Source organism: Martes martes (genome assembly GCF_963455335.1).
Source record: "Martes martes genome assembly, chromosome: 11".
Classification (NCBI taxonomy): Eukaryota; Metazoa; Chordata; class Mammalia; order Carnivora; family Mustelidae; genus Martes; species Martes martes.
Genome location: NC_137899.1, coordinates 85043813 through 85065559, shown reverse-complemented (window position 1 = coordinate 85065559; position 21747 = coordinate 85043813). Strand labels below are relative to the sequence as shown.

Below are 21747 nucleotides of genomic sequence, written 5' to 3'. Positions count from 1 at the left end.
GCACCCCACCTTTCCCCACCCCGATACTAGTTCTGTTAGGTAGGCCAGAAAATTAGATGCCTTTAAAACCATTAATACATCTGACCATAGGAACATAGCAAACGGTGAGAATATAGGAGAATCAGAACTGCACACACAAGATAAAGAGCAGGGGTCTCCAGATTTTGTCCGCATTTACATTTCCTTTTTTGTAATTGAGGTAGCATCATTTGGAATAAATCAGTTCTTCAGCTATTAGAAACATCTTGCTTCTGGCTTTTGTTTTAGGGGAAGTGCTGGGAAGGGGTGATGCCACTGCCACTTGTCCCAGATAATTTTTCTCTCTGCCTAACTTACCTTTTAAAGTATTGTCCAGAATAAAATAAGACATCCATTTGTTTCCAGGAAAACTTAAGGAGGCAGTCAGGTGGAGATGGGTTTTATTTCATGTTGCCATTGCCATTTTAGTGCTACTGACTGTGTTACATTGGTCATTTCACAGAGTCAGGATATCTTAAGGTTACCTCAGGCGTGCCTTCTTGTCCTTTCTTAAGTGCCAGCGTGCTAGGGTTATTTGGGCCTTATTTTAAAGATGTGTATTTTATCTTCCTGTATAGTCTTTTAAGGTTGTTTTTATTATCCAAGTAACTTACTCTTATTGTAGGAAAGTTAGGAAATAAATGAGCAAAAAGACACAAAATATTAACCTTACTGATTACTCAGAGAACACCCGCAAACATGCCCATATCAAAGATGAGTTTAGCCTCCACAAGCTGCATTTTAGCCCATTCTCTTCCTTCACAGCTTGTCTCTTCATAGTTGTTCTTACTGTATTGTAAGGAATAGCCATATCAATAGTTTTGTATTTGTAGAAGATGCTGTCTAATGGGAAGGAGAAAGTGTCATACTTAGGAGCCTGTGACCTTAATACCAAGGGTACCATTCCTTACTATTTCTACATCTTTTTTTTTTTTTTTTTTTTTTTTTGTTAGAGAGAGAGAGCGAGCGAGCACAGGCAGAGAGTGGTAGGCAGAGGCAGATGGAGAAGCAGGCTCCCCGCCGAGCAAGGAGCCTGATGTGGGACTCGATCCCAGGACTCTGGGATCATGACCTGAGCCGAAGGCAGCCGCTTAACCAACTGAGCCACCCAGGCGTCCCTGTTTCTACATCTTTTAAAGAAACTTAGGAAAGTAAAGGATGGGGGAGAGAAAACTATATACAGTGAGACAAATTAGGAGAAGTGACATGGCTAGGGTATGTCTTATTCCAGAACATCTGTTTTGTCTCGGTTACTTCGTAAGATGGAATTGTTTATGGGGTTGTTAACTGAGTATAGAGAAGAAAAATTATAAATATTTATTGGGGACCGTTTTTTTGTTTCTTTGTTTTTACCCTGGAAGGATGTGCATAGCTGGGGAAATGAAAGATCTTTACAATGTATTGAAATTTGCTAGAAAATCTTTCAACATTTTTTAATCCCAACAGGAGAAATAAGTGCTTTTCTTATTTTGCACTTAGCTAGTAAACTTTACTGTGTTTGCTTTTGAGTTATTATTTTGAAGGATTTTCTGACTTTTGTAAAGTTTTAACTGAAACCTGGATTTCACAGCAATGCAGAGAGGAAAATGGGTAATCAAGAGAGACTGACAGACATATGAACACACTTGACTTTTCTCATTAGCCTGCTGTGAATCTTTTGGTTGCAATAAGAGAAACTAATTTTGGCCACGTAAATGAAAAAGTGGGTTTGTTGGATGAACATTGAGTGATTCACAGGATCAAAACTGTCGAAGAACATACCCGAAGAAGGAGATGAAAATCTGGACTGTTTCGGGCCCCAGCTGTAGGAGGCTGTGGGTCTTTTCTCTGGGAACACTCACTGCCTTTTTTTTTTCCTTCTCAAGGCATAACCTGTATTCTGTGAATTGCATTAATCTAAATGTACAGCTGTGCACATTTGTACAGTGAAATTTTTCATGCATATATATCCATGTTACCATCACCCAGATCAAGATATAGGACATTTTCAGATTTCCGCTTCCCAGAAGTTTTCTTTGGGTGGACTACTGCTATTTTGAAATAAATCTGCATCAATAGCTTCTGGCCTTTGTGTATGTCTGTTCAAGTTTTAAATTCCTGAGGGAGAGAATCTGATTGACATAGAAGGGCCAATCAATTATGGTTGAGGGGCAGAGTCACATATTAGAGGCTGGGCCCCTGGGGGCCTCCCCTATGTATTGGTGCTATTCCCGAACCACAGAGGGTGGTCATGAGCAAGGGTACCACTCAATTTGGTGTCTTACTCACCTTGTACTAGAACACAGGATCTCACTTTAGTAATTGACTTTTCTTGTGACTTGACTATCTTCCATAGAAACCTGTCTTTTGACTCAGAGGAAGAAGAACTCGGGGAGCTCCTCCAGCAATTTGGAGATCTTAAATATGTCCGTATTGTCTTGCATCCAGACACAGAGCATTCTAAAGGTACTTGTCAGCTTGTCAGGCCCTAAAAAGGTAGAGACTGCTGCCGTGGACACTGACTAGGTTACTTGAGAGCATAATGTGTGCTGTTATGAGGGGCCTACAGTCCATCCAGCCCAGGTTTCTGTGGTCCGTAGAAGCACGAAGGACATTCTGAGGTTGTCTTCCAAGATATCAAACTCAGCATCTTTAATGGTGCTGCCAGCCACAATTTTGTCTAAGCTTTTTAAGCCCTTGCTTATTTACTTTAGGGTAATGAATTCCATTTGTTGTTCTCCTTTGAATTTCAAATGTGATAGCATCTCATGGGTATTAATCATTCCACATTGCTTGAAATTACTGGGATCTTTTTCAGTTGCTTTTGTTAGAGATGGAAGCTAACAGAAATTTTGTTGCAATGGCAACAGTCAGAAGGAAGGCTGTTATATAGCAGGACTGCTGCCTTAGATTTTTCTCCCTAAAGCTATTTCTTTTGAACTTTCAAGGATCAGCCCTAGTTCATTCTAGAGTACTGTTGTTAGGGGAGCAGCATCTTTTCAGTCTTTTCATAATCTTTGATTTCATCAACTGCAGTCATTCTCCTAAAGCAGTGAATTCTTAATTCATTCTGGTTCTTGATTAAGCAAAAGCTATGAACCCTCTCTCTCTCCAGAAAAATGCCACTCCGGAGGGTTTGTGGGCTTTCTGGAATCTATTCAAGGGTTAAGAATCTCTGTTCTAAACCTTACTTTCCAAATTGATGAGACCTGATCATTTTAGGTTTTCCCTTAGCCAAAAAGATATAAGTAGGGCAGGATGATGGAAAGAAAGATGAACTGCTTCCTGGAATTAGGGATCTAATTGTAGCTGAGCCATAGACCAGCTGGGTGATTTTGGCAAAGTATTTAACCACTGCAGGCTTCAGTTTCATGTCTGTAAAATGAGTAGGTTCAACTAGAGTAATCACTTAATGTGTCTTTAGCTCTAATACTCAGCTATACCTCTTGGACCTTCTCCATTTCCAGTATGTTTTTGGAATTGGAAACTAGAATTGCATAGAATGTTCCTAGTACTGTAGGATATTGCATTACTTTGATACCTTTTGTTTCTTTTTGAGTGCAGTAGTCTGTTGGGTTGGTATTTTCAGAGTGTAGTCAATAGCTGACTTGCTCAGTCTCTTTTGATCTATTAATGTTAGCTGAGAGTTGATGATCTTAATAAGTATAGTTTTCATTGTTATTATTTTTTTAAGATTTTATTTATTTGTCAGAGAGAGAGAGAGTGAGCCCAAGCAGGGGGAGCAGCATGCAGAGGGAGAAGCACTTTCCCTGCTGAGCGAGGAGCCTGATGTGGGACTTGATCTCAGGACTCTGGAATCATGACCTGAGCTGAAGGCAGGTGCTTAATGGACAGAGCCACCCAGGCATCCTGCATTTTTTTAAATACATTGTGTGTGTGTGTTTTTTTTTCTTTTTTGAAGATTTTATTTATTTATTTATTTGTCAGAGAGAGGAAGAGAGAGCAAGCACAAGCAAGGGGAGCAGCAGACAGGGAGAAGCAGGCTTTCTACTGAGCAAGGAGCCTGATGAGGGACTTGATCCCAGGATCCTGGGATCATGACCGGAGCTGAGGCAGATGCTTAACCGACTGAGCCACCCAGGTGTCCCAAATACATTGTCTTTTTCTAGCTCTTACTAAATTTTTTTGCCTACTCACAAAGCCTTGGCCGCCTCCTATCATTTATCCCTGTCAGCATGCCATTTCGCTGTGTAGGAGAGCGAAAAATTATTTGTAGACTTTTAGGGAAGTGTTAAGACTAAACCCAATACTGACCTAGGGATTTCCAGTGTTAAAATTCTTACCATTCAGAGAGAAGTACCCGTTTTCTTCATATTGGATGAATAAGCTGATCTGTCAGTTAGAACATATTTCTCCCATCTTCCTTCCTTCCTTTCTTTCTGTATTGTTTGTTTCTTCCTATTGAGTATCTCTTAATGCCAGACACTATGGGAGATGCTAACAGCCTAGAAACATAGCCCTTACTCCTGAGGCATTTCTTCTGTTTGAGAAGATGGCATGTGACCAGCACTGTAAAAGAGAGATGTGATTGGAGGCCCAGTGGATGGGGCACTTGGCCCTGCCTGGAGGAGTCAGAAAACACCTCACCTGGATGGTGACTCTTGGGTTGGCCTGCCACGTGTGTTGTCTCAGTCTGCTGCCATTCATTCTTGTAGAGGGCAAAGAACCAATCAATCAATGCCCCAGCAACTCCAGGAAATATGATATTTTTTTCATATATGAGGGAATATTTCAATTTGTATAAAGGAATACTTATAAAATATTATGAAACTTGTATTTCTTTTTTGGAGCCTACTGTAAGGTGAACTTTTTTCCTTTGCTGACAAAAACTGCTTTTTATCAATATTAGAAATTAGGATGGGTTGATTGGCTTTGCATTTAACCAGTGATAGGTTAGCCTGTGCAAATTTGAGGGTATGAGTCAAGAATTGAGCTTATGGCTTCCTGGTTCACTGCTGTATTCATGTGATAGAGGCCAGTCTACCAATATCTGATGTCTCCCAGGTGGCTTTGATGACAGTGAGATTCTGTAATTAATTTCAGGTTAAGTGGTTCCTGCCTCATTTTTTAGTCCTCTAAAAAGCAAGCCAGTAAATAATGCTGATTTAAGTGGAATTTCTCTACCATATCCTATGGCTTTTTCTTACTAAAGAGAGCAATGGTGAGACTAAAGTTCTAAGAAGCATTAGAAAAGATGAAGAAATAATAAAATTTCGTTGTAAGCATGTGTCCTAGCTATCTTTGAACCTTCAGTGCCTGGCACAGTGCCATCTCCTAGCACCTGGCTGCTCCCCCTTCCACCCTGTGTCAGGCTGCCACCATTTGTAGCATTATCTTTGGCATCCTGGTGGGCCATGGGAGTTTGGCATCTCACTTAATTTTGTTTCTCCATGCAGGTTGTGCGTTTGCCCAGTTCATGACTCAAGAAGCAGCTCAGAAATGCCTTGAAGCTGCTTCTCCAGAGACTGAGGTAAAGATAACATTTCTTTTACCCCATAACTTAGGGCATAGTGGCTCCGAAGGCCAGCATCTGCTTTTTATACCCAGCTTTATTAGTACTGTCAATAATATCATAGTAATAAAGCTGATACTTACTGAGCACTTGGTGTGTGTTAGGCACTCAGCTTTACATGTAGTACCTTATTTAATCCTTACATCAGTTCTACAGGAGTATGTAAGGTAATTACAATTATTATACCTACTGGAGTGCCTGGGTGGCTTAATCGGTTAAGGGTCTGACTCTTAACTTCAGTTCAAACCCCATGTTGGGCCCCATGCTGGGCATGGAGTATACTTAAAAAAAAAAGATCAATTATTATACCCATTTTATAAGTGAGGAAGCAGGTATAATAATGTGTCTAATGTTTATTAAGCACTGTCTGTATGCCAGCCTCCATCATAGGCTGATAACATGAAAGGTTGGGACAGGAAGGGATTAATGTCATCTATAAAGTGGAGTAAATGAGAGAAAATGTATGGGTGATGGATTTTTCTGTGTATTCTAAAATATATATATATTTTTTTTAAGATTTTATTTATTTATTTGACAGAGATCACAAGGAGGCAGAGAGGCAGGCAGAGAGAGAGAGAGGAGGAAGCAGGCTCCCCGCTGAGCAGAGAGCCCGATGCAGGGCTGGATCCCAGGACCCTGGGATCATGACCTGAGCCGAAGGCAGAGGCTTAACCCACTGAGCCACTCAGGAGCCCCTTTTCTGTGTATTCTAAAACCAAGTATATATTGTTTTGAGACAAGTTATCCTGTATTGCCATTATCTCTTACGTTCTCTTAAGTAGAATTAGTACTACCATGTCATTAGCTTTCCTTAGAATTTTAAAAAATTGGCTATATATGGTTTTCCTCAATTTGGGCTTACTTTGGGCCTATTCAACTCCCATAAAATAAATTACTACTAACTGCCCTCAGTATACACGTGGACTTTTGCACAGCTCTACTAGGTATTAGGCTTAGTGGTCCATTTGCAGCTGTCTGGGCTAAAACATCCTATGGGTTGGGCTCCGTAGCATAATTGGGATTTGCTGTTTTCCCTTTCCTTGGCATTCCTTGTCAGGTGCTTAGTCTCTACTCATTATTAATTTTAAGAGAGAAAGTTGCAATCTGTTACAGGGTGGTGGGCTTAAACTGGATGGCCGGCAGCTCAGGGTCGACTTGGCAGTGACCCGTGATGAGGCTGCAAAGCTCCAGACAAAGAAGGTGAAGAAGCCGACTGGAACCCGGAACCTCTACCTGGCCCGAGAAGGCTGTGAGTAGTGGAAGGGAGATGTGAACCAAGCTTCTGAGTGGCGGGCACCGTGCTATGACTGTGACCAGCAATAGTATGTCTGGGGGCATGTTTCAGATTCAAAACCCACATGTCCTCGTCAACAGTGTTACATTATTATTCCACTTGAGCAGATGGGGCTTTCTGTTAGGAAGCCTTCACTCAGTTGGTGGATTAACCAGTCCTGTTCTCCTTCCTGCCTGCTTGCCTTGAGACCTTTAGATTAGAGGATTAGCAGGGCAAAGAGGGAGGAAAAGCTCAAATTACCTTCACTTCTTGTCAAGATTCCTGATAGTTTTTCTGAAGGAGTTGAAAATTATGACTAAAATTACTCTTTTGAATTATTCATAGATTTAAAATGTGCACCCAGTACCTTTCCCTTAATGTCAGAAAGATAATCAGAAATTAGCTTCAATTAAAAAAAAACCCAGAAGATTCCCTTTCTCTAGGTCATATGGTATGTGTCAGCCTACCTGCTGCACGGCTGCACAGCCTGGACTAGTGATGTAAGGCCTTTTAGCCGTTGGTTCTAGGCCTCTGTATGGCCAGGTGGCTCTTTTCAGGTTGGCTTTACTCAGTACTGACCCCAAGTACATAAAGAACAGTAAAATTCTTTTTTTTTTTTTTAAGTTTTATTTATTTATTTATTTGACAGAGAGATCACAAGTAGGCAGAGAGGAAGGCAGAGAGAGGGGGGGAAGCAGGCTCCCCGCAGAGCAGAGAGCCCGATGCAGGGCTCGATCCCAGGACCCTGGGATCACGACCCGAGCTGAAGGCAGAGGCCTTAACCCACTGAGCCACCCAAGCGCCCCAAGAACAGTAAAATTCTAAGGGCAGGTTATAGGTGGAGCATTTTTGTATCCCAAATACCTAAAATGTACTTGTTTTCAGAACTTCCTCTAGGCCTTTCCATCTGATGTTGGGCATACACATGGAGCTTTGTGAGAGGAGGGAAGGAGAAGAGGAACAAATTCACAAAATGTTCAGTTTTAGTCCTTGAGAGCAGCACAGATCTGAGAACTTAGCCCTGTAGCCTATTTCTGGACCTACCCAAATGCCACTATGTCCTGGCCAGCATAGTCCTCTGGGCCCTGTACAAAGAACTTGCATCATTCAAATCACATTCCTCTTGTTGCTCAGTGAAAATTCCCTTGCTGATGTCTTGGCCTTTTTCCCTCTTTTTGCAGTGATTCGTGCTGGGACTAAGGCTGCCGAGGGTGTGAGCGCTGCTGATATGGCCAAAAGAGAACGGGTGGGTAGATTAGGCACCATCCTTCAGGTTCTGCATGACTTACTATAAATCAATATATAATGACTGTTGAATGCTGGAGGTGCCTGTCAGAGAGCCAAGCATCAGTCACAGACCCTGCTTGCTTGCATTCTTGTTAGAGGGAAGTGTATGAGTGAAACAGCAAATAACCCAACATTGTACATCATATAATGTGAGCGTTGTATGCCATTAAAAGGACTGGGTCTTATTCTTTAATTTCCCAATGCTCAGCAATAAATGTTTGCCAAATAGTATGCTTCTACAAAATAGAATAGACACTGAGAGGCTAAGGCTATATATAATTAGTGTAAGGCTATATATAATCAGTGTAAAGGCAGAATGACCTAAGAGAGGAAGATCAGAATGGGCTGGAGTTAGTAGGGAAGAAGGTAGATGTGGGTCTTAGAAGAAAGAGTTAAGATGTCCTTTTTTGGTAGGGGGTTATGTCCAGATTATAAAATCATCTTAGGAAGGGTCCATATCATGGGAGTTCCCCCTGATAACTGATATTGAGTTTCTTTGCTGCTTAGTTTTTCATTCCCAGTAATTTTTAACTTTTACCCAAGTAGCGTACTTTCAAATAGCTAAGCCATCCTAGAATGATAAAGAGGCATGATCATTAAGAGAATGAGCTTTGGAACTTGAAGGTACAGAAGATGAAGAACAGAGATGAGAATGTAGACACCAAGAGTCAGTGTGTTTTTCCTTTGTACAGTTTCTAGTCTCGTGTTCACAACTTTTTTTGTTAGTGAGCATCTGGAAATCATGGTATTTAGGGGGCATTGTATGCCCTTTTCTGATCATGGGATGATAGTGAAACATTTAATTTTCCCTTAGAACAAATTTTTCTAGCAAAAAGCTTAGTAAATTATATGCATTATAATTCACAGCAGGCACAGCTTTTCCTGGGAGAAGAATCATACTGTTGAACTCAGGCATGAGAGCCTCTTCAAATAACCCTTTTATATTCATTTTCAGAGTATCTTTATTTTGTAATTTGTTAGCACCTTTACCAATTAAGAACAGCAGAAATAAGACTTGGTAAAAGAAAAAAATTAATTTAAAACTCTTTTTCTACTAACTGATTTAAAAAAAAATACCAGGAGAAGAATGTTATCCTCTTACTTTAGCAAACGTTGCCCTGGAACTGGTGTTTTGTGCAGCATAGTTGAGTCCAATGCTCTAGAAGCAAAATTCATTTCTGTGGTCATGGACACACTTTTGCCTCAAGGTGGCAGAGTTGAGATAGAATTCTATCAAGTATTTAAATAAATTCCATTTCCTTTTGGAAGGACTAGATAATTAGCTTGAGTTGGTGGGCAGATAAGGATTGGGCATAGATGGTAATCACAGTATTACTTATTATTTGCTTTGGGCTGTGTTTTGAGTTTGGTATTTTTTTGTATATTCCCTCATTTCAGCCGCAAATCAGTGCTGAGAGATGGGTATTTTGACCTACGGTTCTACTTTGTAGAGGGAAAAAACTGAGGCTTAAAAAATTTCATGTAACTTCTCCGGTTAGGGATGGTTTTCCAATTTAGTTTGAATTCTAGAGCCCATGATCTTACCACCTGACCCCCATCTTGCCTCTCTGAACCTTTCCTAATCTAGTCATCATATGACTGTAGGTGGGTGATTTCCCTTCTTTTATCTATATGTGTTATTGGAGGTTGGGGAGTGGTGGTCACAGTTCTTTCCTTTTGGAGAATTATGAACCTGCATTTTTAAAGGGTGGATTGTATTGTTAACAATTTGTTGTTCTTTCAGTTTGAGCTGCTGAAGCATCAGAAACTCAAGGACCAGAATATCTTTGTCTCCCCGACCAGGCTGTGCCTGCACAACCTCCCAAAGAGTGTGGATGACAAAGAGCTCAGAAAGCTGCTGCTGAGTGCCACCCGAGGGGAGAAGGGGGTGCGCCTCAAGGAGGTGAGATGGGCCGTGCCTACTCCAAAGTTTGATTCTCATCATGGGTCAGATTGAGCAGTTCAGACTGTGCTGCTAGCAGACTGACAGTTTCTTTTGCACGCACTGTCGACAGATGAGGCTGGGTTTGGCAGTTTTCATATATTTGTTTTCTCTTCTTAGAACTGCCTTTCACACGCATTGTCCAAATTGCAGCAGAATGTGAGGAAGTGTCTGCCCTCATGAATTAATTTGAATGCTTGCTGTGTTCTCAACATCATAGCAGGTGCTGTAATGTTAATTTTCTCACAGAGAAAATACTCTGCGTAGTTTGCTCTTTAGAAGGACATTTTAGTGCCATTTAGGCTCTTACTGTATGAAAGTGCTGTGTGGCAAGCACAGAGAGCCCTGGGGGTCTTGGACAGTTGTATTAGACAAACATTGGATTCACACCAAGTCTCTGAGTACAAAGACTTCCCTGCCCCCCCCACTGCAAGCCTTTGTCATGGCACTTACTGTTACACTGTCCTGTCATTGTCTGCCAGTCATTTCTTCCGACCACACTGAGCTCTTTGAGAGCAGGTAGGACATTGCTCCCAGTTCTTGGCAGAGTACCTGGAACATAGTAATCTCTCAATCTGTATTTACTGAGTAAGTAACACAGGCAGTATTATAAATCTGCTTTGCTCTGATTTGTGACTAGAAACTGTTTTCCTAATCCTGGAAAACCTCTTCAAAATGTATGGCATTGGTATTTGGGGAATTACATGAAAGAATGTGAACATATCGGCACATATCTGACACCACTCTTAGTAAAACTGTTCAAAGTGTTACTGGCGTAGAGGTCAGTTGTGTAATTTCTCATATCAGCATCCACAATACTTAGTAAGTGCCGATACACATTGAAAACCTGTCATCAGAAAGGGAAATTTTGTTTAAGATTGTATGTATTTGTTTGTCAGCAAGAGCAAGCAAGAGAGCACAAGTGGGGAGCAGCAGAGGGAGAGAGGGAGAAGCGGTCTCCCTAAGTAGGGAGCCCGATGCAGGGCTCAGTCCCAGGACCCTGGCATCATGACCTGAGCCAAAGGCAGATGTTTAACCCACTGAGCCACCCAGACGCTCCCAGTTAGGTGAATTTATGTGTTTTACAATATTTGTGTTGTATTGAATTTTCTCTTTACTTACTTTTTTTTTTTTTTTCTTCTTTACTTACTTTTTAAAAAACTCCCACTATTGTCATTTTAAGGGGACTTACTTTCTTTCCTTCCTCCCTTCCTTCCTTCTTTCTATCCCTCCCTCCCTCCCTGCCTCCCTTCCTTCCTTTTATTTATTTATTTATTTATTTGAGCAAGAAAGAGAGTGAGAGTGAGCATGAGAGGGTAGAGGGTCAGAGGGAGAAGCAGACTCCCCGCTGAGCAAGGAGCCCCATGCGGGATTCAATCCTGGGACTCCGGGATCATGACTTGAGCTGAAGGCAGTCACTCAACCAACTGAGCCACCCAGGCGCCCTCTTTTTATTTTTTATTTTTTTAAGATTTATTTATTTATTTGGGAGGAAGAGCATGAGCAGGAGGGGCCGAAAGAATGGGAGAATGAGAATCTGAAGCAGACTCTACACTGAGCATGGAGCCCCCTGCAGGGCTCACTCTCACTATCCTGAGATCATGACTTGAGCCAAAACTAAGAGTTGGATGCTTAACCAACTACACCACCCCAGTGCCCCTTGAATTTTCTCTTTAATTCTTTAATGTGTGTAGATATAGGATCTCAGCAAGATGGTAAACTTCTTGAGAACAGGAACCTCATGTTCAGCTTTTTGTAACTTCCCTATAGTACACGGCACAGTTGTAGGGACAGCATAGGTACTAGAAGTATCTAGAAGTAGGTACTAGCAGCATCCATGTGTCCTAATATCTAGATGTCTCTATTAGATCAGAACTATGGCTTTCAGGAGTAATGGCATATAAACAATCAGTTTTTCCAAGATATGCTATTATAGTTTGGTATCCTTGATGCCCCAGGACGCCTATTACATTCAGCTTAAGGATTTAAGAAAAAAATCATGCCAGAGAAGATCTGAGCTCTGAGCAAAGCCAACTGAAGCTTCTTCCTATAATCCTGAGGCTATATGTTAGGCAGGCCCTTTCCCATGCCTGAATGTTTTTCTTAAAGATTTATTTATTTATTCGAGAAAGAGAGAAGGGGCAGAAGGAGAGAAGCAGACTTCCTGCTGAGCAGGGAGCCTGATGTGGGGCTCGATCTCATAACTCTGAGATCATGACCTGAGCTGAAATCAAGAGTCAGATACAACTAACTGAGCCACCCATGCGCCCCTAAATGTCTTTCTTCACTAAAGCCATCAGGCCTTCTTTTCCTTTTTTTTTTTTTTTTTAAAGATTTTCTTTATTTATTTGAGAGAGAGAGAGAGAGCATGAGAGGGGAGAAGGTCAGGGGGGAGAAGCAGACTCTCCATGGAGCTGGGAGCCTGATGCGGAACTTGACCCCAGGACTCCGGGATCATGACCTGAGCTGAAGGCAGTCGCCCAACGAACTAAGCCACCCAGGCGCCCTTGTTTTCCTTCTTCAGTGATTTCCTTCCTGAGTGGCTTCTTCAGGGATGAGATCTATGGACAGCACTTCAGTCTCCGTGATAACCTACACCGTTTAAAGTACAATATACCTCTCAACTTGCATGTATTGTCCACAGTTGACTGTTAAAATGGGGGGGGGTATTTTATTTACATGCTTATTTATAGGTTTTTGTTGATCTCTATAAACTCTTAGAAAGCCAGAAAGTAATCTGTTTAATTAGTTTTGTGCTTTCAGTAGGGGTGTTCTAATAAGACCTTGGTAAGTGTGACTCCAGTGTGACTGTTGTGGCTGATTGGATGAGGGTTCTGTTCCAGTCACCTGATTTCTCAGTGAGCCTGTTCGTGCTCTCATCCTGTAACCACGGCTTCTTTCTCTTGTTCTACTCTTAGTGTAGGGTGATGCGAGACCTCAAAGGAGCACTTGGGAAGGTGAAGGGTCAGTCCCTGGGCTATGCCTTTGCAGAGTTCCAGGAGCACGAGCATGCCCTGACAGCCCTACGCCACATCAACAACAACCCAGAGATCTTCGGGCCTCTGAAGGTGAGCCTCAGCCTGTGGGCACACCTGTTCCTCTGAGGGCCACTTGCACAAAACCATTTCTCTCCTTTATGTCTCATGTCCTCCGACTTGTGTGTGGTGGAAAGAGTAGCCAGTTGGTGGAGGGAATAAGCAGTGATTCAGCTGATAAGATTAGAATGAATTGGAATCTAAATTGGATAGACTGTGTGCAGAAGGGCCCCTTACCTTTAAGTAGAGTAAGTGAGCAGGAGAGGGGGCAGTGGTGGGGGACAGCTCAGCTCCTTGCACTCAGAAACTAAGACATCTAATGGATGCTATTCTCTTTCTGACCCAGAGACCAATAGTGGAGTTCTCTTTGGAGGATCGAAGGAAACTTAAAATAAAGGAACTGAGGATTCAGCGCAGCCTGGTACAGAACTGAAATGTTTTTCTGTTTTTGCTTGTTTTCTTAAAATTGTGGTCAAATACACATATACACAAATACACATAACATAAATTTATTATTTTTAAGTGTAGTTCACTTAAAAATAATAGTAGTTCACTTAAAACAATTTTTGTTCAGAACTCAATTTGTGGTTCTGCACCCTTGAAGTAGGTCTTTACCCCATTAGGTTGTTACCCTCTACTCTTAGTTCCCTAGAACTCTCCAGGCCATCTTCTCTGCTGGCCTTTCTTGCGATAGCTCTGCCGAGGGGAAAGGAAGGAGAGAGGAGAGTCAGGCTAATGTTATTAGCAGTGAACAATACCAGTACAGTGTTTTGTGATGTACCTGTGAAAGTTAATGGCCCACATGAAAGTTTACATTGCTGTAGATTTCAGCTGTCTCTGCCGTGATTCTTCCTTCTTCTTAGATGTCTCCAGAAATGTGATGCCTGATAGTTTTAGTATTGTTTTTAATCTAGTGTGGTGTAAAGCAAAGAACGGGACCAGGAATACTCATGTTCAGAATCAGGCTGTACCCCTAAGTTCTGTGGCAAGTTAGTACCTCTCTCAGCTTCAGTTTAGTTTATAAAGTAAGATTACCAGTATCTGCCTCACATGACTGCTAAGGATTAAATGGTCACAGTGCATGGTCAGCACACAATCAGTACTCATTCTCTTACCCTTCTTGCCCTAGGACTTAGGAGGCCAGAATATTCTTGATACCGTAACTGCTATAGCTTTCATGGATAATGTACCTGGATTCGCTTATATACCAAACATCTGCACTCTTCGTGGTGTGTACCATGGGCCTGGCCAATAGAAGAATAGTTTCAGGAGTTGATACAGTGGTCCTGGACTTGAAAATATAGGATCTGGTTCTTGTTTGAGGCAGCTTTGTTGTCCTTACTGCCTTAAGCTGTTGCTTCAGAGTGATTCTGAAACTAGAGGTTTAAAAAATGATTCAGATGGCTTTATTTGTTGCTTATACCTGTGTACGTACTACTCTGTGTGAAAGTGCCCCTTTCCCCTGACTCAAGGATACTTCTACCCAGTTTCTGTATTCAGATCAAATATGCTTCCTCAAGTAGCATTTTCACCACCTCTCTCAAAGGAGGTAAGACCTCATAACTTGTACTTTCATGAATTTCCTTAAGGTCTTTAGTTTTTTTTAAGGTTTTTAGTTTCACCCTATTTGTATGTGTCTAATCCGCCACCAGGCTGTGAGTCCTCAAAGGTAGACACTGTTCTTTCCCTTTGTACCCTTACCTTAGAAGCTGAGACTGGCACTTTATAGGCATATAGTAGATCTTTGTTGTATCAATGATTACACTAATTTAATGTGGATCTTTTTCTTCTTCCACTACGGTGCAGCTAAATCTGTAACATACTTTATGTCTTCCTTCTTATAGCATCTTTTCCTAGTCTTTATTTCAATTATTCCTTCTCTAGCATTCTTCCTTTTTTTTTTTTTTTTAAAGATTTTATTTATTTATTTGACAGAAAGAGAGCAAGGGAGCACAAGCAGGGGGAGTGGCAGAGGGAGAGGGAGAAGCAGGCTCCCCGCTGAGCAAGGAAGCAGGCCTCAGGGACTCAGTCCCAGGACTGTGGGACCATAACCTGAGCTGAAGGCAGACACCCCCTGAGCCACCCAGGTGCCCTGCATTCTTCCTTTCTTTATGTAGATTCGAGTTTCTGACCTAGGTCATCTTCCTTCTCTGAAGAAATTCACTTAGCCTTTCTTGCAAGACAGGTCCCTTGGTGACAAATTCCTTTAGTTTGTCTGAGAAAGTATTTGTCCTTCATTTTTGAAGGTGATCAGAATTCTAGGGTGGTGACTTCCCCAAAACTTTAAATATTTCTCTGTTCTCTTCTTTCTTACATGGCTTTAAAGAGAAATTCAGTGTAATGTTATCTTTGTTCCTCTGTAGGTAAGGTATCCTTTACCTCACCCCCTCCCCTTCTTTCCAGATCTTCATTTTGTCTTTGATTTCCTACAGTTTGGTGTGATATGCCTGGGTAGAGAGGCTGTCGTATGTCTCCTGTTCGGTGTTTGCCTGAGCTTCCTGCATCTGTGGTTTAGTATCTGCCACCAAGTTTGGCAAATTCTCACCCCTTATTACTTCGAATATTTCTTCTGTTCCTTTCTTTCTTCTCCCTCTGGGATTCCCATCACATGTTTAGTAATTGCCCCATGCTACTGGCTTTTCTTTTTGCTTTCTTCCTACTGGCTTTCAAGTCTTGGGCGTGCATACACTTTCCCTTGTTCCTGTATATGGAAAGGGAAGTGGTGGTTTTGTGTCCCCCAACCTGGTAACCAGCTGTTACCACGTCAGGGCCTGTGAACTTGAATTCACTTCCCTGTAATTTGTACTCTACAGGGGAAGAATTCTCCTTCTTTCACTAAGCTTGCGTAAAGCTCCTTTTCTGCTGAGTGTTTTCAGCAAATAAACCTCATCCGGAAACTAGATGGCAGTCTCTTGTTTTGTGCAGCAAAAAGTGAAATCCAAGCCTGCAACTGGTGGGCCCCAGCAGGAACAACCAGCACTTGGAAAAGACCAGCAACAGCAACGGAAAGCAGCTCAAAACCACACGCAGGAACAAACCAAGGCCCCCCTGGAGCAGAAGGGGAAGGTGCATCCGACCTCGTGGACAGGGTTCCAGACCAAGGCTGAAGTGGAGCAGGTGGAGCTGCCTGATGGAAAGAAGAGAAGAAAGGTCCTGGTGCTCCCCTCACACCGAGGCCCCAAAATTAGGTGAGATGCAGAGTGGCGGCATAGCACGGCGGTGGGCTTCTCCCAGGGTTTGGTTTTACTCTACCCTTTTCCTCTTTGTGGCTTTTGTTTGGATGAAAGGTACATTTAGCACTGTGTCAGCCCCCCATAAAGGGTTAATGTGCAGGCATCTCCACACTGACAGAGCTGTGCTCTGGGAGCAGTTGGAGGCCGGAATAGAAATAGCCTGGGAGGAACTCCTGGGGTGGCTTTTGTGCCATTCTCCTCTTCTGAAGAGCTGCCTCCCATCCGGAGGGCTCTCTCTGTCAGCTGAGGCCCTCTTACTTGAGCTTATCTTGCAGATCCTGTTTGAGGCAACGGATTAGTGCTATCAACAAAAGTCAATCTTTACAAAATACTTGTTAAATAAATGATGGTTTTTGAGAATCCCTTGAGGTTTTAAGCCAAAATAAAAAGTATACACATGTTGAGCCTTAGGATATTATGTTACAGTTTCCCCTTTTAGAATGACTTATCCTGGGCTTAGAAAGAGCCAGTGTAAGAAAAAGCATTTTATCTGGCGGTGGAGACAGCCTCGGAGGAGCCAGTTAGAGGGAGAGCTCAGAGTGACACTTACCTGACCTCTCATTTCAGGCTGCGGGACAAAGGCAAGGTGAAGTCTCTCCCTCCCAAAAAGCCAAAGCCCCAGATGAACCAGAAGAAGCCGGAGAAGCAGACATTACCTCCCAAGCAGGTGAGTTCTATAGGGCATGAGGCTTTGGTATGGCAGGGCTCTGCCATGGCTGGTAGCCACTTTTGTGCTCTGATTAGTTAAGCAAAAAGAAAGGGCTTCCGGATTGCAACACCCTCTTTTAGAGGCTGTTGAGGTATGCAGTTCTAAAAGTGGAGAGAACCTGGATGCCTGGCTGGCTTAGTCAGAAGGGCATGTGACTCTTGATCTTGGGGTCATGAGTTCGAGACCCATGTTGGATGTAAAAATTATTTTAAAAAATAAATAAATAAACTTAAAAAGAAATGGGGGCACCTGGCTGGTGGAGCATGCAATTCTTGATCTTGGCATTGTAGTTCGAGGCCCATGATGGGTGTAGAGATTATTTAAAAATAAAAATCTTAGGGGCGCCTGGGTGGCTCAGTCGGTTAAGCATCTAACTTTGATTTCAGCTCAGGTCTTGATCTCAGGGTTGTGAGTTCAAGCCCCACATTGGGCTCCACACTGGGCATGGAGCTTACTTAAAAAAAATCTTAAATAAAATAGATAAGAAATAAGTAAATAAATAAGTTATTAAGTAAGTAAATAAATAGATAAAATAAAAGTAGAAAGAACCTGCATATTACTTTCTCTACTTCAACAATTCTCTTATTTTACCTTTTCCTCGAGCATCCTGCCCCCCTGCCCAAAGTATATTAAGGCAAACTCAGCTTTACATGTAAATATGCCTTCTATGAAAATGAGGTGTATTGCTCAGAAAAAACCTCAGAATGCATCTTCAACTGACTGGCCTTAAAAATATGTATATATTATGCCATTATCATATCTAATGAAATTAATAAGAAGCCCTTAATATCCTCTAATATGCAGCCCATATTAAAATGTCCCCAGTTACCTCAAAAATACTCCTTTGTAGTTGGTTAGTACAAATTAAGATCCAGACAGATTCATACATTACATTTGGTTTTATATCTCTTAAATCTTTTTTTTTCCCTATAAAACTCAGTCTTCCTCATCAGCCCCCTTTTTCCTATACTGATAATTTGTTGAAGAAACTGAGTGATTTGCTCTTTAGAATGTATTACATTTTCGGGTGCCTGGGTGGCTCAGGTGACGATTCTGGAGTCCCACATTGGGCTCCCTGCTCCGAGGGGAGTCTTCTCCCTCTGACCCTCCCCCTTCTCATGCTCTCTCTCTCTCATTCTCTCTCTCTCTCAAATAAATAAATAAAATCTTAAAAAAAAAAAAAGAATATTACATTTTGAGTTTAGCTGCTTGCTGCCTTGTGGTATCATTTAACCTGTTCCTGTGATACATGGTATTGCCTATAAACTGGTAGTTAGATGTACAGGCTCGATTAGATTCAAGTCCAGTTTTCTTTTACTCTTTGTAAAGATTTTATTTATTTTTAAATCATCTCTACACCCAGTGTGGGCCTTGAACTCATAACCCAGAGATTAAGAGTCGCATGCTCCACCAGCTGAGCCAGCCAGGCGCCCCTTGAGTTCAGTTTTCTCGGCAAGAGTTTTTCATGGGTGGTGCTGGGTGCTTACTGGTGCATCAGCATCCTAAGGCACATAATGTCTGGTTGCCCCATTTTTAGTGATGCTCAGGTTCATCAGTAGATCTGTAGGCTTAGAGGTTGTCTGCCTCTCTCCCATTTGTGAAGTTCCCGTCAGCCTCGCATCTAATGGTTTTAGCACCCACTGACAATTACTGTCTATATCCATGATTTCAATATGGGGTGCAGAATGGTGATTTTCTAGCGTTTTGGTTTTGGGGCTTTTTTTCCCCCCCAGTTCTTTTGCATTGTTTTGGTAGAATTCTAGAGAAAATAATCTTCCTTGGTCAACTATATGGTTACCATGATATAACCATTTATATAGGAAAGGCAGGATAAATGCTTGATTTCATTTCTCTTTATCAGTTTTCAGAGTAATGAGTTGGTGCCCTACCACCCTCCTTTGGTGACCAGTAAGATCTTTTCAGTATTACAGATTCCTGAGTTTTTGTATACTTGATGTGTTGCAATCAAATGCAGCTATTATTCTTGTCCCATTTTGGCCAGCAGAAGGCCCTTCAGTTGGGTCCTGAGTCCTTCCGATATGACCCTGTTTTGGTGGAGTCCTTTCTGGTAGAACGGATGTCCCAGCTCATCTTACATATTTCTTCCCTGGTCCTGGCATTGGCCATTTTTCCAAGCGGCCCTAGTTCCTTTTAGTAGAAAGTTGTGGTTTTACATTCTTGAATATTTGAGGTCAAGATTTCTTTTCCCCTTCCCTAGTTCCTTCTAAGTTTCAAGGGTAAAAGAAGCATTAGCTTCTCCTACTCAAGGAGTCTGTGCCTCTGGGAAGTCTGACCCACACCATACTGTCTTATAGAGCTCCATCTCTGAAATTGCGTAAGCAGGATTCTTGTTGAGGGAAAGGGCCAGCAAGAAATGCAAACTCTGGGCTGACTCGTGTGAAAAGATTCTCGCAGGAGCAGTTGAGAGCGAGAGCTCTGCAGCTCCTGCAGTGTTTTAGTGGGACCTTCTCTTAGGTGTTCCCGGTCTGGTTTCTTGCCAACGGATGGTTCATTTGGGTTTTTCTAAGGGTCACTCTCTGAATGTCCACCTCTTGTGGCTGACAGGATTTCTTATTTTCTCTCTTGGTTGGCATAAAGGCAAGGTGACATTCAGTGCTTGAAATTGATGATCTTGTTTTTCCTTACCTTTCATTTATAGGCTCTTAGGAAAAAAGCTAAGGGAAATAAGACCGAAATCCGCTTCAACCAGCTGGTCGAACAATACAAGCAGAAATTACTGGGACCTTCTAAAGGAGGAGCTCTTGCAAAGAGGAGCAAATGGTTTGACAGTTGATGGTGGCAGCGGACTGGATAAGAAGCTGGATTCTTGGTCAAGCTCCCAGGTTACCACCCCCTAATGTTATTCTCTGAGGGAAGGACACCCCCCCCTTCCTCCCCAGGGCACTGCCACTTTTTTGGGAGGCCCCTTGGGCTGTGCACATTTGAACTTTGGGCCCCTCCTCAGTGTGTGATTAGTGAACCACAAAGAGAAATCTCAGAAAAACATCGATGCTTTTTGTGTATTATCCAAGTTACTGTGTGAATTGTGTCTGTAATTGTTACCCATTCAGTCCTTTGTTTCTCAAATGGAAACAGTGGGAAAGAGGATTCTTGAGGGCTGAATTTTTAAGATGTGTATTTTGTTAAGTGTTTCCTTTAAATGAGCTATTTTTTGGCTTTTTGAATAACAAACTTATTTCTCATTTCTAATAGATGTGAATCCTTTATTATTTATGAACATTGACATTCGTAACTCTAGTTCAGTTACATAGTTCTACATAATGCAGGAATTAAGTAAGAATGGAAAAAGATGATTTCCAACCTAATCTCAGAGAATGGGAGAGACTGGGAAAGTCATTGAGGGCAGTGGGGCCTGGCAGAGAGCAACCCCTGATAATTGCTAGCCAGATAAGTGGGTTATTATGAGCAGTTGCGGTTTGCAGTGACCCACTGTCAGTAGCCTCACTGGTGATGACCCACATTTTCCCTCCTCAGGACTTAGCAGAGGTAGGAGTTGGTGGAGGGAGCGGTGAGCATGAGGCCTAGGCTCTAGGTTGTCCTGCCTTTACCTAATGGATGGCCTTGAATCAGACACAGACTCTCTCAGCCTTGGTTTTCTCATCTGTAGAGTAAGCAGTTGAACTAAAGGTTTTTTCTGATCCATTTTGGCTATACTCTTTTTCTAATTCATTCATTCTAATTCATACTCTTTTTTTTAATCCTTTCTTTTTTTATCCTCAGAGAGGATAGAGATGACTCATTACTTCCCCAAATTTTGGAGGTATCGCAAAAGCTGGGAGGGATGGTGAGTAAATATTAGAGAGTCTAGATCCAAAAAACATCATGATAGTCTGAAGGGATGGGCTGAATCTGATAAAATGAAAATCACTGGGGCAAACATTAATTCCTTCACTTGGGTTCAAAAGCCCTGCAGGCACAAGTTCTGATTGGAGAGTTTGAGTTGAATGAATTCACATTATGAAGCAACAGTATGGCTGCCACACATGTAATGGGATCATTAGCAGTAGAAATGGGACGTCTCCAGTGAGTGAGCTGCTGGTATTCTGGGTTGGCCATACCATACCTATGAGACAAATGTAATGACCAAGTTGGTGAAGGAAGTCAGAAAGAGAGATGGAAACACAATTGGTCATGAATTGGTTGTTGTTGAAACTGGTCATAGGTAAATGGAGATGTATTATACCATTCTCTCTGCTTTTGTGGACATTTGATATTTCCCATAATAAAAAGTTAGACTTTAGAAAGTCAAATGAGTAACTGAAAGAAACTGGTCTGACTTGCCTGAGAAGGGAATTCTTGGAATGTTATTAACTGTTGGTAGAGCGCAGAAGGATATATGGAGGCAAATGAGTAAAAGTCACAAGGAATTGGGTTTTGGAAGAACTTCAGTGTAGCTGTCAGAGGGGCATGAGTCCCATCTCTGGAACAGACCAAGTAGAGTAAGTTCGGGATAGTGCCAGGGGGTTCCAGTACCCGAGGACTGGGCTAGAGGAGGCCGTAAGGATTGGTCAGCTGAGTAATGTTTGACCCCAGGATGACCTGAAGATGGCCTTTATGTCTCTACCCTAGTCCCTGAGGCCCCTTTCTAAGGCAGACGTCCTCATTCTCTCTGTGGGGTTCTGCAGCTACTTGGTCCTCATGAAGTCTGCCCCAGGCTGAGATGGTATAGCTCCCGCAACAGACAGTGCCCTCGGTTCGCCAGCCCCTGCCCCCTCTC

At 42.2% G+C, this 21747-nt stretch overlaps 1 protein-coding gene across 1 annotated transcript in view; it reads left to right on the top strand.

Moving 5' to 3' along the window:
* The window catches only part of RBM28 (RNA binding motif protein 28), a 32543-nt gene extending 11254 nt beyond the window's left edge, over positions 1–21289 (top strand). Inside the window, exons 10-19 of the mRNA XM_080818770.1 lie at positions 2354–2463; positions 5415–5488; positions 6644–6779; positions 7985–8049; positions 9835–9993; positions 12951–13100; positions 13414–13488; positions 15993–16255; positions 16868–16967; positions 19669–21289. Of these exons, the coding sequence (XP_080674896.1) occupies positions 2354–2463; positions 5415–5488; positions 6644–6779; positions 7985–8049; positions 9835–9993; positions 12951–13100; positions 13414–13488; positions 15993–16255; positions 16868–16967; positions 19669–19803 (1267 nt within the window). The 3' untranslated portion in view covers positions 19804–21289. The remainder of the gene's footprint in view (positions 1–2353; positions 2464–5414; positions 5489–6643; positions 6780–7984; positions 8050–9834; positions 9994–12950; positions 13101–13413; positions 13489–15992; positions 16256–16867; positions 16968–19668) is intronic.
* The last annotated feature ends 458 nt before the right edge of the window (positions 21290–21747 follow it).